General features: G+C 27.5%; 2 protein-coding genes across 2 annotated transcripts in view; one reads left to right on the top strand and one right to left on the bottom strand.

Annotated features, from left to right (window-relative positions):
• The window catches only part of LOC142333463 (uncharacterized), a 79,890-nt gene that overhangs the window by 36,192 nt on the left and 25,546 nt on the right, over positions 1-18,152 (top strand). Inside the window, exon 5 of the mRNA XM_075380654.1 lies at positions 3,652-3,772. Coding sequence (XP_075236769.1) covers positions 3,652-3,772 — 121 coding nt within the window. The remainder of the gene's footprint in view (positions 1-3,651; positions 3,773-18,152) is intronic.
• LOC142333311 (NADH-ubiquinone oxidoreductase chain 4-like) lies at positions 13,839-18,009 on the bottom strand. The gene is given in 2 exon segments (XM_075380334.1): positions 13,839-14,407; positions 17,946-18,009. Coding segments are annotated over 2 exon segments (633 nt in total).

The raw sequence follows: 18,152 nt of genomic DNA, 5'->3' as shown, positions 1-18,152 counted from the left end.
CTGATTTTAGAAGGAAGTGTAGCTGAGGGTAAAAACAGGGTAAAGAAGAATGAAAAAAATGGAATATATTAGGTAACAGATGTACGGGCCTAATTAAGGCTGTTGGAATAGAAAGGACTAGAGTCTTTGTTTATTATAAAATAATAACTAAGTTTATAATTTTTACATATGGTTTTAAATATATATATATATATTTTTTTTATTCTGATAAATTAATTCACCACAGAAGCTTGCTGCAAAGCTTGTATGTGGGAGTATGAAAATGGCAGTATGTAACATGAAAATGCCATGCCTGACCAGGATTCGAAACTGGGACCTCCAGATGAAAAGCCAAGATGCTAAGACTCCACCACAGAGATTGGTGGAATTGTAGTAGTTTTAATTTATTATTAAAATCCATATTTCATCACGCTCTTTATAAATATCGGTTTTACTGTATGCCAATTTTTTAGACATCACTTTTGAACAAAATTTTGATTTGAATGGTATTGGTTTTGAACAGAATATAAAAATAATAAACTGCATATCTGAGGCAAATAATAAAATCTGCCTCCATTTTAGTATGTTCAAAAGTCAAAAGTCTTTTGACTCATGTTCAAAATTCTTTTCCATTTTAGTTGGTTTACTGGTTTGGAAAAAATACTTTTTCTTATGTGTTTAAAACCTGAAGGAAACTTTCACAAAATTATTTAAAGCAAATGACTTATTTCATTTTAAAGGCTATATTATTTTTAACAATCATATTTTAAAAATACTTGGAATTTTCATAATGGTACAGTGTGTAGTGTAGTTCTTATTATAACTATTCATGATAAAAAAAAGTTGTTAATGTCACTCTTAAAAAATTTATCACTTAGCGAACGCAGTGAATATATACACTTACAGTCGGAGATGGATGGAAACAAGTAGATGTGAAGAAAACAAATATACTTATAGAAAAAAGTACTTCAGTAATGAAACCAGTAGATTTTAAAATTAATGAATGTAAAAGTAGGAGAGGAAGAAGGTTGAGATGAGTGCATGAAGTCAAGTACTTTTACACTGGAGTAAAGAGTAGAACGATGCTGTGTAAGCTAGTTGCAAATAGAGACCATGTAATAAGTTGTTTTTTTAGGACTTGTGATAATAATATTTTTAAAGTAAAGATAAACATAAAAGTTTTGTTTTGTTCAGGTGAGATTACTTTGCTTTTCTTTATTTTTAAATGGTATTTATTAACTGGTTTTCTAATAAAGTATGCAAGGAAAATTTTGTAACTTCACTAATCTATAGGAATTGATTTATTTAATAAATTTAACTCCTGGCATTTAAATCTTTACATCTTTTAATTTTCAGGATTCTAATTCTTAAGATACTGGAAGTATTTTGTGAAACTATCATGTTGTAAGTGATGCAGAATTTGTCATGAATTTATCAAAAAAAATAAATATCAACAATAACTTGTAATAAAAATATTTGAAAATAATATAAGTTAATTTATTTATTAAACTTATTTATGTTGAAAAACAGTAGTGTTCCCTAATGATTAGTGAAAGTGTATATAATGAATTGTTTCTGATAAAAAAGGGTATTTTAACTTGCTATTATTGCTTATTTCCATATTTCTTAGGGCTGTGATGCATGTAAAGCACCTGAGATATGTACTTTCTCTCAGATTAAAACTGTATAACCAGTTTCTGTAATGAACAGGTGCGTGAAAGAGTAATTTTAAAGGCTAAATATAATCTTTATGATATAGGGTTTGAAATTATATTATGTGATTGTATATTTGGTTATGCAATATTATATTTCAGTGAGGAAGGCCCAAAATTACTTAGTTTCTCACTTTTCCTCGTAAGTCTAGCACAGTGTTATTGTTACATCTTGGGAATAGTTGTATGGTTCTTGGGTATGGCATAGTTTTTGTTTTTGAGTGATCATATTGAGAGTCACTTGATGCAAATTGTTGTAGTCAATGCCATTGATTTGTTGTTGATGTTTGGCTTCAGTTTATCAAGAATGCTAAAGTTGTAAATCTGCTGATTTCAAAATTGAGAGTTCTGAGGTTCAATTCCTAATAAACATAGTTACTTCTATTCAGATTTAGATACTAGATTGTGTACACCAGTATTCTTTGGTGGTTGGATTTCAGTTAACCACATGTCTCAGGAATGGTCACCCTTTCTTTCTTTTTCCTGTTTAGCCTCCGGTAACTACCGTTTAGATAATTCTTCAGAGGATGAATGAGGATGATATGTATGAGTGTAAATGAAGTGTAAGTCTTGTACATTCTCAGTTCGACCATTCCTGAGATGTGTAGTTAATTGAAACCCAACCACCAAAGAACACCGGTATCCACGATTTAGTATTCAAATCCGTGTAAAAAATAACTGGCTTTACTAGGACTTAAACGCTATAACTCTCGACTTCCAAATCCGCTGATTTGGGAATACGCGTTAACCACTAGACCAACCCGGTGGGTTAGGAATGGTCACCCTGAGTCTGTTGAAGATTACACATTTACTGGTACATTCGTACAGATCTTGATAAGTCACTAATGACTTAGATTGTTGATGCGACCATAAATAAAAATATTTTTAATTAATTATCCTCTACTGACAATTCATTCTTCTGTAGAAGCTGGATGATGAGTGTAAGTGAATTGTTTGATGTATACACATTGCTCTACAATTACCAGAAACATCACATCATATATACATTAAGTATGGTGAAGGTTGACTCTTGAATATCTGATGAGGATATTCATTCATCCAATATCCAGTGTTGTAAGAATTAATGTTCCAGATATATGTAGCTGTGCCTTGCCTGACATGAAATGTAGCATCAAGTATATCTGCCCATCGATAATATTTTTTTGAAACCAGTCGCAATAATTAAGACATTTCGGTTTGTGTCTGTTTTCTTAAGTTACCGTTAGACAATATGATTACAAATTTAAATTATGAAGAGTCTTATAGCAAGATGTGTATTTTACACTGCTTTGTTTTGATAACTTATGTATAGACTTTTTTTGGACTGTCAGAAATTCTTTCTTTGAATATCAGTTATGGTCTCTGGAGTCCTAACGGAAAGTTTCCTATGTTTTTTAAATGTTTGAAACCAAGTCTGTTTTGTGCCATTTTTTAACTAAATTGTGTATAATACTTTTTACTGGGATACTGACATTCAGAAATATTAGTGAGAAATAGTAACAGTGATAAAGATTACACTCAGCTAACTGCAGTTCAAGCTGACTTGTTTTAGTTTTAAGTTGCTCAAGCGGGTACACACACACACACACACACACACACACACACACACACACACACACACACACACACACACACACACACACTCACACACACACACACACACACACACACACACACACACACACACACACACACACACACACACACACACACACACACACACACACACACACACACAATATTAATATATATATGTATGTATATTAATATGTGTACTACTGCTGCATAGTTAATAATGATGTTGAGAATCGGACACCATCTTCAGATATATAAGATATTATATGACAGTAATCTTGAGTAAATATTGATTTTCAGAAATTATCAAAAGGAGGCCTTTAGTGCTAAGTTTTATGTTTAGTAATTCAATTGTTGGTTTTTATCTATTTCTTTATTTTTTCAGATATATTAAGGGCAAATGATTATGCAACAAGAATGGGTTTAACTACAACAACACACACTGAATTTAACTTAGAATCTTCAGATTTTGTTCGTGTTCATTGTGTAGCAAATAATGGAAAGAGGTATGTATATATATATAATTTTTTTTTAAATCTTAAAAAGTAAGTTTACAAAAGGGAAAATAAAACAAATTTAACTTTAATTTATTTTATGTTAAATTTAAAAAATTTAAGATGTGCAACTTCAGTAATTCATAATTTAAAAATAATTGCATGAGAGTTAACTTGATTTTATTATTAAACTAATTTTTCATAAACTTTTATTCTTCATCAAATGAACTGATTTCAATGTTTTTTTTATTGTGTAAAAATTTCTCTGGTGAAACTTATACATATTCTGATAATTGATAAAGTTTACTTCATGTCCATTAGCAGCTATTTTATGTCATTTCTCTATTTCTTTTCTTATTTTTATTTAAATAGTTAAAAAAAAAAAGAAAAGAAAATAACATGTATTCTCGCATTCTAGAGAGCTTTAGTGTTGCTCAGTCTGTAAATATTGTTTTTCTGGCATCCTTTTGCTAATTTTATCATCAGTAGGTATTCTAGATGTGGAATTCTTGCAAATCAGATTTTTTCACGAGCATTATTTTTGTACGACAAACAAATTTAAAACTATGAAAATTAAAACTTAAAAATAATAAAATTAACATACAAACTGCACTAAAACCAAAAAAAATAAAATTTTCTAATTCTGTAATTGCTCATTTTTTATTCATTGCTAAATTAGAGGGGGTTAGTAATTTGCTGTAGATTTTTTTGTTTTTACTGATTTCAAAATCTAAAGATGAATTGAAAAGAAAAAATAATTTTTTTTGAAAAATTAAAATTACTTTATTTTTGTATATTATTTTATTTTACTTTTTGCAGATTTTTTTGAAGCTGGTTTTATTAAATATAGATTTGAAATTGAAAGTAAAATTATTAGTTTATTTAATGAAATCAAGATGTGGAGTGCTGAAAAAACAATCAAGCTGCAATTAAAAAAGAAAAGAAAGTAACAGACAAAAAATTCTTAGGGAAGCTTTTCGGTCAACTTGATTTCAGTATTTTTTTTATTTACAGATTGAATTGATGCTAATTATCACTCTCCACTGAAATGAGATATATTTCAACAACCTTATTACTGATGTTGAACTTTTCTTTATAAACTTGAATACCTTTCTTAAAAATTTAATGAAGTTACTCTTTAGCAAATAATACTCTTTACTTTTCTGTCTAGATAGCGCTATAGCTTTAGAAAGGACAGTGTTGTAATCAGTCCAGTCTGAACATGTGTGGATTTCACCAGATCTTGAAGTTTTGACACCTAAGGAACCCAAAAAACAAAAAACCGGATGGAAATTTTTTGGATGTTAATGTTCGTATGTACATGTATGTTTGTCTTCAGTGTTGGCCGCTAAATCACCTTATATCTCCAGAACTATTGGACCGATTTTGACGAAACTTGGTCGGATTACTTCTATGTATGGGGAATTGATACCATTAAATTTTTAAATTAAAAGGTTAAGGAAGTGAGGTAGAGCAAGTTCACCCTCAGTATCTCGAGATTTTGCCTAATTAAGGTCATATTTTTCTTTGGCACATAGGTTAACAATTGAAAATAACAATATTTGCAAAAGGGTTTTTTGCAAAATCACACCCCCAGCCCAAAATACTTTAAACTGCTGCTATGTTGTCACAGGTCACAGGTGAGCAGCAGAATTAAGTAAATGAATAATATTTAAAGTGTAGAAAAGTAACCCGGTTTGGTGAGGTCACTAACTCAATTGCCCGGTTAACTCAATACTTGGTGCATTAAGTCTTGTAGCTACACCAGTCTTTCCAACCGTATAAGTGAAATTTGTTCTATGTAAGTTGTGAAATTACATTAGTTTAGTTAGTGTCAACTGTTGTCACTAGTACCGTCACACCCATACAAATTAAATACGGTATGCATACGTGCTTTAGTTAGAATCATTGAATTAAGTGAATGAAGAAAATATTGTATTTAAATAAAATTATAAATATTTTAAACTAAGTTGTGTGTGTAAGCCTTGCATCAGAAACAACCCACAGTTGTAGGTTGCTTTTTTTCTTTTTTTTCAAATAATATACTGTCTAGTTTTTCTCAAATTTTTTTAATTTTTAACCTACTATAGTTAAATCTTTTTTGTTTGTTTCTGATTTGTATGCGTTAATGTTTTGTTTTAACTTCATTTTATTAGTTTTTAAGTCAGTTTTTGGTAAAAGTAAAAGGATTATGAAAACTGTTGAACTGAATATCCATAGTTTTCAGAAATTGTCAAATAAATAAATAAATAATTAATATTGATCATGCTTCTTTCCAGAAATTGATATGCTTCTTTATAAGAAACATTTCAATTACTTTATTGTTCTTCTGGGTAACAATTGTTATCTGATAGAAAATAACTCAAAACTTTATTTCTGTTATTGTTTTCTTGAAATTTGTCTGCAGCAAGTTAACTGTAAGAAAATAAAAACAAATATGTTTGTATGTATGTTATATGCCATAAGTAAATGATTGCAGACAACTTGATACAAGACACCAGGTCCTTCCTGAAAATGGGATAACCATTCTCATAAATTGGAAGTATCCTATGACACTAGGAAAAGGACAGTACTAGGGAAAGACCAGTAAATGTTTTTGTTATTACCTTCCTCACAGAGCCAGGTTGTTGCACACCAGCAAGCTTTGTTCACCAAAAGGCTACTTAAATTCAGCCCTACTAGTAGCAGTATGCTATGTTCACCACAGATATTGGCTGAATGGACATCACTATTCTAAAAGAAAGAAAATTGTGTAACGCAACAAATTAATGTATATTTTTCAGTTGGAAATTGTGCTTTGTAAGTATTGTTTTTCATTGCGTTTTCCCTTGGAAAAAACAAAACAACAAGAAAGAACATTAATGAAATAGTTATATTTACAAGCATACAATTTTATTGAAATTGGTAAAAACTTATGGCTCAGTAAAACTTATGGCACTTAAATAAATTGCAATTAATGGTTATTTGTCTACAGTCATGTCCATCACATGATCATGTCAGTTCTCTCATAATCCCAATTTTTTTTTTTAATAATTTTTTCTTTAGGAAATCCTTCTCTAGTGGTGTGAACCCATTAGTTTTTTACGTTCTGAAATATAGAGTAATCAATGTGAAAGAGGCCCCATCACTTAGTTTAATCTATAAATAATAGTTTATTGGCAAACACTTATGTAACAATTTACAGAAGGTGTTTAAAATGATGACTATTCACTTCTAAGCACTTTTCAACACATTTGACCATGTTTCTGGCTATTCTTGTTAGCTGTACCCTATTTCCTGGATGGCATTGGTAATGTTTGTCTTCAATTCCTGCGGGGTGTGTGTATTGTTCGCCTATGAATGATTTCATTTAAGTAACTCCACAGAACGAAGTCTGGACTGGTTGGATCAGGGGATTTTGGTAGTCACAATCTTGTAGTAATGAAACTTTGATCAAAAAATTCCTACCATCTCAATAGTAAAGCAAGCTGTGTGGCAAGTGGTGCTGTCCTGTTGCAGCCAGCAGTCACACTCATCCTCTTGCAGAAATGCTATGAAACTTTTGATAATTTATTGGTAAATGGCAGCATCCACAGTTTTTTCATAAAACAAGGGTCCTATTATTCATTGTCTTGAGCCTTGAAGGCACACATCATAGCATATTTTTTGTGGGTGTAGGGGAGATTCAAAGAAAATTTGGAGGTTTTCAGTACCCCTGGTTCATTAGACTCAGCATTACGATTAGAAATCATTGATACCTCCATGAATGCCTTTTTCAAAAGATAAATTCATATCTGGGTCTGTAACAAGTTCTAATTATATTTTTGTATATTTAAGGGCTGCATGCCATGATAAATGCGACGCAGATAGATAATGGCAAGGACCTAAAACGTTTATTTTCATCATTTTATTACGAAAACATTCAAATACATCTGCCAAGAGCATTATGTCAATTTCATATAGAAATCATGATATTCAACCAATGTATTAATTTTAAAATGATTCCAAATATTTTGCGTGTGATTATAATCTGATTGAGAGATGATTTTTTTCTTTAAATCATCATAAAACGCTTTGATATGTGGAAGTTGTGTCTCATTGAAAAGGATTAAGATCTATTATAGGAGCAATCAACTTTATTTCTAAAACAATTAATATACGTCATAAAGGAATAACTATAGAAAAAATATCACTATTCTGTTGATCAGTATTAATACAGCAATTTTACTTCTAATCTCATTACCCGTACTAGCAGGCGCAATCACCATACTTTTAACTGATAGAAACTTCAATGTATCATTCATTCTTTGATCCTACAAAAGCTGGTGACCCAATTCTATATCAATACTTATTCTGATTCTTCGGACACCCAGAAGTATATATCTTAATTCTACCAGGATTTGGATTAATTTCACACATTATTACAAATGGAAGAGGAAAAATAATAACATTTGGTCACCTAGGAATAATTTATGCAATACTAGCAATTGGAATTCTAGGATTTATCGTATGAGCCCATCACATGTTTACTGTAGGAATAGATATTGACACACGAGCATACTTTACATCTGCAACAATAATTATTGCAATACCAACGGGAATTAAAATTTTTAGATTAATAGCAACAATACAAGGAATACCAAAAAAAAATCACCTAAAATAATTTGATCAATAGGATTTCTATTTCTATTCACAATTGGAGGATTAACAGAAGTAATCTTAGCAAAGTCATCAATTGATGTAGTGCTACATGACACATATTATGTAGTAGCCCACTTTCACTATGTACTATCAGTAGGAGCAGTATTTGCTATTATAGCAAGAATTATCCACTGATTCCCATTAATAACAGGGATAAGAATAAACAAAAAATGACTAAAAATCCATTTCTCTATTATATTTATAGGAGTAAATCTAACCTTTTTCCCTCAACACTTATTAGGACTAGCAGGCATACCACGACAGTATTCAGACTATCCAGACAACTACATAACATGAAATATAGTGTCATCAATAGGATCACTAATTTCAATAATCAGAATTATAATATTTATATTCATCATATGAAAATCATTAATATTTAAACGGAGTAACAATTTTCAAAAAAAATAAACCATCATAAATTGAATGATTTTCAATTACACCACCGCCCGAAATTTCATTTAATGAACTACCAATAATTACAAAATTCTAAGAGTGGCAGAAAATTGCCATGAACTTAAAATTTATTCATAAATTAAAAATTAATTTCCTTAGAAATAGCATCATGAATAAAATTTATTATAAATAGAGCAAGACCAATCATAGAACAATTAATAGACTTTCATGACCACATAATATTTCTACTATCTATTACAACAATAGTAACAATGATAATAACAACAATATTAAAAAACAAAAAATCAAATAACTTACTAACCGAAAGACAAGCAATAAAAACAATTTGAACCACAATACCAGCAATTATCTTAGTATTTATTGGCAATTCCATCATTAAAATCCTATATTTAATAGAAAAAATAATTAAACCTTCAATTGCCATTAAAACGATTGGTAACCAATGATATTGATCTTATGAATATTCAGATTTCAAAAAATTAGAATTTGACAATAAACCCCAGAAAATCTAAATTCATTTCGACTAATTGAAGTAGAATACAATACCATTTATAACAGATACGAGTGATTGTAACATCATCAGATGTAATTCATTCATGAACAATTCCATCAATAGGAGTTAAAATAGATTTAATCCCAGGACGTCTTAATCAAACTGGAATTAATAACAAAAAAACCAGGAATCTTCTTCGGTCAATGTTCAGAAATTTGTGGTATAGATCACAGTTTTATACCAATTGCAATAAAAAGAGTTGACATAAAATCATTTATTAAATGAATAAAATCATTTAAAAAAATTAACATTAAGTGACTGAAAAGAAAGTAATGGTCTGTCTCTTGAGCCAAAAAGTAGTAAACATCGAATACTCTTAATGAAAGAAGTTAGTTTAAAAAAAACATTTAATTCTCAAATAAAAAAATACATAAAATGTGCATCTTGATTCTACAAATATCACGAATAATATGAAACTTAATACTAATATTAACAACAATAACAATTATAATAACCGTAGCAAAATTATTCTTTATAACAAACATAAAAAAATAATTAAAGAAAATAAAAACAAAAAAAAAAATTTTAATTGAAAATGATAACTAGTTTATTTTCAACCTTTGACCCAACAACAAAATTCTCCCAAGGAAACTGAATAATTATTATAACAACAATAGTAATCTTACCAAAATGATTATGAACAAAAAAAAATCTTGACTAAACCTTATCATAAAAATAACAGGAAAAAACTAATAAATGAATTTAAATCGATGACTCATCACAAAGAAATCCTAATTCTAACAATATCAATATTCATACTTATTTTAATAAGAAATATAACAGGATTAATCCCATATGTATTTTCATCAACAAGACATTTATCAATTTCAATATCAATCGCCTTACCAAGATGATTAGTAATTACGTTATACGGATGGGTAAAATTCACAAATGAAATATTTAAACATTACTCCCAAAAAGAACACCATCAATTATTTCATCAATAATAATTTTAATTGAAACATCAGGAAACATTATTCGACCTATTTCATTATCAGTTCGATTAACAGCAAATATAATTGCAGGTCAGTTACTAATAACATTACTAGGAAACACAGCTCAATCAAAATACTAATAATCACACTACCAATTCAAATAATTGTAACAGCATTTGAATTAGCAATCGCAATAATTCAAGCATACGTTTTTGCCACACTTGTTACACTGTACTCTAGAGAAATTCCTTATGAAAAAAAATCACTCTTTCCTTATAGTTTCAAAAAGACCATGACCATTAATTCTATCAATTAACGTAATAACAACCCTAACAGGAACTGTTAGGTGAACCCAAACAAAAGAATATGAACTAATATTACTAGGAATGACAACATCAATAATTTCAATAACCCTGTGATAACGAGATATTACTCGAGAATCCACATTCCAAGAAAATCACACAATTAAAGTAAAATCACTAATAAAAATAGGAATAATTATATTTATCATTTCAGAAATAATATTCTTCTTTTCATTCTTCTGAATATTTTTCCACTCGTCTTGCCCCCTCAATTGAAATTGGTATAAACTGACCACCAAAATCAATTAAACCTTTCAACCCAATAGAAGTACCACTTTTAAATACAATTATTCTAATCTCATCAGGAATTACAGTAACATGAGCATATCACATCTAATAAACAACATCAAATAAATCACTTATATTAACAATTATACTAGGAATTTACTTTATAATTTTACAAAAATGAGAATATAAACAATTAAGATTTACAATTGCAGACTCAATTTATGGATCATCATTCTTTTTGACAACAGGATTTCACAGAAGACATGTAATCATTGGAACAATTTTCCTATTAATTTCAATAATACAATGTGTAAAAATACATTTCTCCAGAAACCACCACTTTGGATTAGAAGCACGTAATTTGACTATTCCTTTACCTCTCAATCTACTGATGAGGAAAATAAAAATTAAATCTTTTTAGTACAAAAAGTATAATTAGCCTCCAACTAATAGATTAAATAAAATTAAAAAGATAATTAAAATTACTCTGACAACAATTACATTAACATCAATCACAATAATAATAATAATTACAATCTCAAAAAAAAAATAACACGAGAAAAAATTACCTTTTGAATGCGGATTTTCTAAAATATCATCAACACGAAAATCCTTTTCTACACACTTTTTCTTTGTTGCAACAATCTTTTTAATTTTTGACATTGAAATCTCAATAATTATACCAATATTCTCAACAAAAATAATAAACATAAATGAATGATTAATATCATCAGCAACTACAATTATAATCCTGATAGTAGCATTAATTCATGAATGAAAAAAAGGAATACTAGAATGAAGAAAATAGGATAGTTAAATATAACATTTATTTTGCAAATAAAAAATATTGAATAATCAATTCCTCTTAGAATAAAGAAGTAATAATAGAATTAATTTTGATTTAATATTAAGGATAATCCTCATACTCAAATTAACTGAAGCTAAAATAGAAGCTATTCACTGTTAATGAAAAAAATGATAAAATTCAGTTAAAAGAATAAAAAATAAGGAGCCGGTAACTACCTTTTAAGTGAAAAATTCTTATTTATATAGTTTAAAGAAAACAATACATTTTCAATGTACAAATAAAAGAAATTTTATAAATGTCCAGAGAAATAAATCATAATAATATTTTCAACGTTAAGCTTTAAAATTAAGCTACCTGTACAAAAAATAAAAAATAAAAAATATATATCCTAAGAATATTTAAAGTACACCTATCAAAAAAAAAAACCGAGTCACCTCAAAAAACCCAATAAGAAAATATTCAAACCAACCATTATCCAATAAGCTATAATTAAAATAACAAAAATCAAAAAATCAATCTAAAAAAACCCTAAAGAATAAAAATTTTAAAATCACATTGAACTAAAAAAATAAAAATAAACCAACCCAAAATAAATAATTTAAAATATTAAAAAAACAATAAAAATAAAGGAATAATTCTAAAATCAAAAGACAAAATAAAAAAAATCATCTTCAAATAATCAAAATATAAAAGAACCAATAAACAAACAGAAAAAAGAGAAATATTCATATAAAAACTATAAAAAAATTAATACAGGGAAAAAACATCAGAAAAAGATAAATAATAAATTAAATGTAAACTATAAAAAAAAAAAAAATTAAGACCCACACAAAAATAAACTATGATTAAATATTAAAAAAAATCTCTAAAATAAAATCCTTTGAATAAAACCCAGAAAAAGGGGAAAACCACACAAACAAATTAAAGAAACAAAAAATATGACACTCACTTAAGGACATTGCCTAATAATACCACCTATAAAGCAAACACCTTGATTACCTAAAAAACAATGAATAAAAACCCCAGAACATAAAAAAGTAAAGATTTAAAAACAGCATGAATTAATAGATGAATGAAACAAAGAGATAAAGAACCAAAGGAAAGAGTAAAAAATATAAACCCTAATTGTGTCAAAGTAGAAAAAGCAATAATCCTCCTTAAATCATTCTCTAAACAAGCAACAAATCCAGATGAAGTCATTGTAATTAAAGAAAAATTATTAAAAAATAAGTATCACAAAAATAAATAAAATAATTAAACCGAATAATTAAATAAACAGCAGAAGTTACCAAGGTAGAAGAATGAACTAGAGAAGAAACAGGAGTAGGAGCAGCTATAGCGGAAGGTAATCAGACAGGAAAAGGAAATTGAGCAGTCTTAAAACAAAATAAAATCATCAAAAAAATAAATATGAAAAATATAATGGAAAGAACCAAAGTTAAAAAAAATAACAAATACCTAAAATTAAAAATACATCTCCTACCTGATTTATTAATAAAGTAATCAAGCCAGAATACAAGGAAATTCTATTTCGATAATAAAAAACTAAACAGTAAGAAATTAATCCAAGACCATTTCACCCTAATAATAAACAAATAAAATCAGTATTAAAATAAAAAAAAAATTGTACTTAAAATAAATAAAAAAACCAAATAGTAAAACCGAACTAAACTTAAATCACCACTTATATATCCAAGACTATAAAATAAAACGCAACCTCAAATTAAAAATACAAAAGACATAAAAAACAAGAAATTCAATAAAAAAAAATTAAACTTATAGAAAAAGAATTTTAAAAAAATAATCGCTCAAAAAAAAAAATAAAAACAAAAACACATAGCCTACCCTCAAAAAGATATTTGATATCACAAATCAAAATTTTTAATTAAAATAAATAAGCAAACAAAAAATAATAATCAAATATATAAAAAGATGGAAGACAGTGAAGAAATAAAACGTAAAACTCACAAACACAACAAGAACTAATTAAAATCAAATCACTAGAATATAAACCATACTGAGTTAAAGAAAAAATTATGATTAAACAAGCAAAAATAAAAAATTGAAAAAAATCTTAATCTTAAAATAGAAATAACTAAATTTCAGAAAATAGATTCAATCAAGGAGGACAGGACATATTTATAGTACAAAATAAAAACCAAAACAAACTAAGTGAAGGCAGATAATTTAAAAGACCCTTTACCACAAAAAATCTTTGCCTACCTAGACGATCATAAATAATACCAATCAAGAAAAAAAGACCAGAAGAAACAAACCCATGAGCAATTATAAAAGACAAAGAACCAGTTAATCCTAAACCAGTCATTGTAAATAAACTACAAATAACCAAACTTATATGACAAACAGAAGAATAGGCAACAAGAACCTTTAAATCTCTCTGAACTATACAAAATATTCTAATATAAAAACAACCAAACAAACAAATACTAATAAAAAAAAAATAATAACATAATCCATTAAAAAAATGATAAATGTAACCTAAACAACGAATAAATCCATAACCCCCTAACTTTAACATAATACCAGCCAAAATTATAGAACCTGAAGTAGGAGCCTCCACATGAGCCTTAGGTAATCATAAATGAAACCCAAATAATGGGAACTTAATTAAAAATAAAATAAAATAATAAATATTAAATAATTCTTAACAAAAAAAATCAAAAAATAAATAATTAAAATAACCATAAAAACTATTCAAGTAAAAAACTCTAAACAAAAGGGGGAAAGAATCAAAAAAAGAGTATAAAAAATTTAAAAAATCCCGCTCTTAAACATTCAGGCTGATATCTCCAGCCAAAAATAAAGGAATTAATGTACATTCAAAGAAAAAATCAAAATAAAAAAAATCAATAACAATAAAATCCAAGATTAAAAATTATAACAAAAAATATAAATTTTAGACAAAAAATCAAAATAATAATGAAAATAAACAAAAATTAAAACAACAATAAAAATTCAAACACTCAGACAACAAAAAATATAGGATACCTTATCAACTATAAAAAAAATAAGAAATAGATACAAAAAAATCAAAAGACGAAAAAATAAAAAATAAACTCACTAAATAAATAAATCAGTTATTTAAAACACAAAAAAGGATTAAAGAAAAAAAAAATTTTAACATAAAGACAAACTATCTAAATATTCTCTTCTAGAATTACGAATCAAATAAAACAAGTAAAGATAGAGCCAATACACTGTCACATACCCCCAAAACCAAGTAAATAACTAAAAAATAATAATCATAAATAAAGTAACTCATTAAAATAAAAAAAAAAAGAAGAATATAACAACCCTGGTAGAGAGAGAAAATGTGGGGATGAAACAGCTTAATGCAGTTTAAAAATACTTTATGTTAATTGCCATGCCACTCAGAGTGCTGTTATATGTACAATGGTCATGCAAGTTGAAATTAAATGTAAACAAATAAAAGATTCTAAAAAAAAATCATGCAAGAGTTTATAAGATTGCAAGAATTCAAGTAAGTAAATAGTTTTTCCTACAAATGCTGTGAATTTCTAACTTAAAGTGGATACAGCCTTATAAAAGCTGCAGAGGCCAGAAGGTGTTTAAGATCTTCGCAGCATTAAGTACAAATAAAATGTTAGACCAATGTATTCAAGAAGTGGTCGACCACATTAATAAATTTTCCAATTAAAGGTTCCATTACAAAATTAAAACTGAATGAAACTGAAACTAAATTTTGATGCCAGAAACAATTAGAATAATGTATGAGTTATATAAACTAATCCTGTAGAGTAGTACTGTAAAGAACTGCTAATATGGTAATCCTGTAAAGTAGAACTAATCCTGCTTCAGAAGCATTTTACAAAGAAGTATTTTTGACTAGATTTAAACTCAAAAGGAAAAGTCTGAAAAAGATACTTAGTCTGTTGACTGCTTAAATATAGAAATACAGAATGCCACTTGTAAAGAAAAAGGACTGGATTTAAGAAAGGAGAAAAATGAACCCTTGGAGAAAGTAGAAAATGCACAGAAAAAGAAAAACCATAATCTTAATAAGCTCGAGAAAACCCAAATTTGGAAACATTTACAGAAAACTTTGCCATTACAGAGAATACCTACCAATATAATATTCTACAAGAGGCTGATATGGCCTCACAATCTTGGTGTATACGGTGGAAAAGTGAATAAGGAGCGCTGCTATGTTTGGGTGGAATCAAAAGCTGAATGAGATGCCCAGGAAGTTGGGAGTTGCCTGAAGAAATTTTAAAAGAAAATGTAACCTCTGCTAAAGAACTTATTTTGTGGTCTGATTCCTATGTTGGGCAGAGCTGTAATATTAAAATTGTATTGATTCGTAAAACAATATTGGAGTAACATTCAACAGTTAAAAAAATAACAATGCATTTCCTTATTTCTGGACACAGTTTTTTGTAAATGAAATAGATTTTGAAAATATTGAGAGTACTTGATGCTTCAACATATTTACACTGTCAAAGATTATATGCAAATAATGGTAACTTGTCAAAGAAAAAATACTTTACGTATATAAAGAATGAAAAGTAACAATTTTTTTTGGGACTTCACAACTGGAAGCTTCGATTGTCAATTAGAAAAAAAACATTTTGAGTAAAGTAAAATCAACTGGTTAAAAATAAGAGAAATTACTCTGCCGAAAGAGATATCAATCAGTATTTTTCTAAAAACTTTAATTTAAAGGAGAACAAAGGAAGTGGGTTTGAAGAGGAGAAGAGGGCACCCTAAAGTAATGATGGAAACAGCTAATTTAATTCAGCAGCTTCTTCCAATATGACCTAATGGCAAAGAAATTTCAGTTCCTAAAATAAATGATATCAAGTCTGATGCACTTGATCCCAAATGATGTAAAATCTTTTTTCAGAAAATGTTTTAATGACGAATATTGATGATGATATTGAATGGTTTAATGAATATCCTGATTTTCAGTTGGAATGTAAATAAGGAAGTTATAATAATTAACATTTTTCTAGATTGTATTGTATTGATCATTTTTTTAATTACTTGTCAGTATTTTCCACTTTCAGTGTTAGTAGTAGTTTATTTTTGTATAACTCTTTTCATAGACTCTACTGTATTATTTCATTCATATTGTGATGAGTCACAATTTTTGTAGTTTCAGTGTAAGACTAAATAGTTATTTATTTTTTTGTTTTCATCTTTTTCATTTTTACTTCCTTGTACAGATTAAAGGAAGTATTGTAATTGCGAAAAATTTTGGTTTTCAGATTTCAACGGAAATATACATTTTGACCATCCGTGAATCCATTTTGACTAGTTTTGGCATGACATCTGTATTTACATACATATGTATTGCTTAATTCAAAAACGATTAGCCATAGAATATTGAAATTTTGGTAGGACTGTTGTAACTTATAGTTATGCACCTCCCCTTTTGATTGCAACTGACTTGACCAAAAATGTCCAAAAAAGCCCAAAATCAAAAAAATTTGGATTTTTGACTTTTTCTTAACTGCAGTAATAAGCCCTCATTGAGAGCTTTTCAACGATGTATCATAAATGGTACTTATTTTCATTGGTTCCAGAGTTTAGCCAAATAAAATATTAATTAATGAAATATTTGGATCTTACATGGGAAAGGTACATAGATTCGAATCTAATTTCATTTCCTTTTTTTTAATTTTATTATTTTTTGAATTTTAATATATTGATTTATTAATAATTATTAATAATAAATTAAAATATTTATTAAAAGTTATTAAAATAATTTTTATAAGTAATAATTTAATAATAACAATAAAAGAAAAAAAAAAGAAAAAATCAGAAGTTTTTGTAAATAAAATTTTATATACTTTTTATTTAAAAAAAAAAAATGTGTATGTCTAATTTAATGGGCATAAAGTGATGTGGTATCCACATCAGATTTTTTGTTTTAATTCTTTATAATAATTTTTTTCTCAATAAAATTCATTATAAAAAGCTTTTTTATGTTATTATGTTCATTATCTAAAAACATAACTGATAGAAGCCAACAATAATACAAATATGTTAATAAAAACAAATTTCTTTTGCTGAGTATATCTAAAATTTTTATAATGTTATTTATCACATTATTACTTTAATGTTATGAAGTAGTATGAGTATTATGACATGTTTACATTTTTATTAAGAAAATAAAGCACGTCTATAAAAAATGATTAATTTTTTAAGTACTTATCACTTGGTCTATTGATGAAAAATACAGTCTTTGATATCCAGAAAATCCAGAATAACCCAAGAGACATTTTAGGAATTTTCTTAATTTCTGCTTAAAACAATGGTGAAAAAGACATGTAGACCAGTTTATACTAAATTTTTTTATTACAAGAAAAAAAAATCACATTTTTGTTTAGTACTAATGATTTTTAAATTGAATAAAGTTTGAAGG

The sequence above is a fragment of the Lycorma delicatula genome, chromosome 12 (assembly GCF_047948215.1).
Source record: "Lycorma delicatula isolate Av1 chromosome 12, ASM4794821v1, whole genome shotgun sequence".
In the NCBI taxonomy this organism is placed as follows: Eukaryota; Metazoa; Arthropoda; class Insecta; order Hemiptera; family Fulgoridae; genus Lycorma; species Lycorma delicatula.
This window is presented reverse-complemented; position numbering and strand designations above follow the sequence as displayed.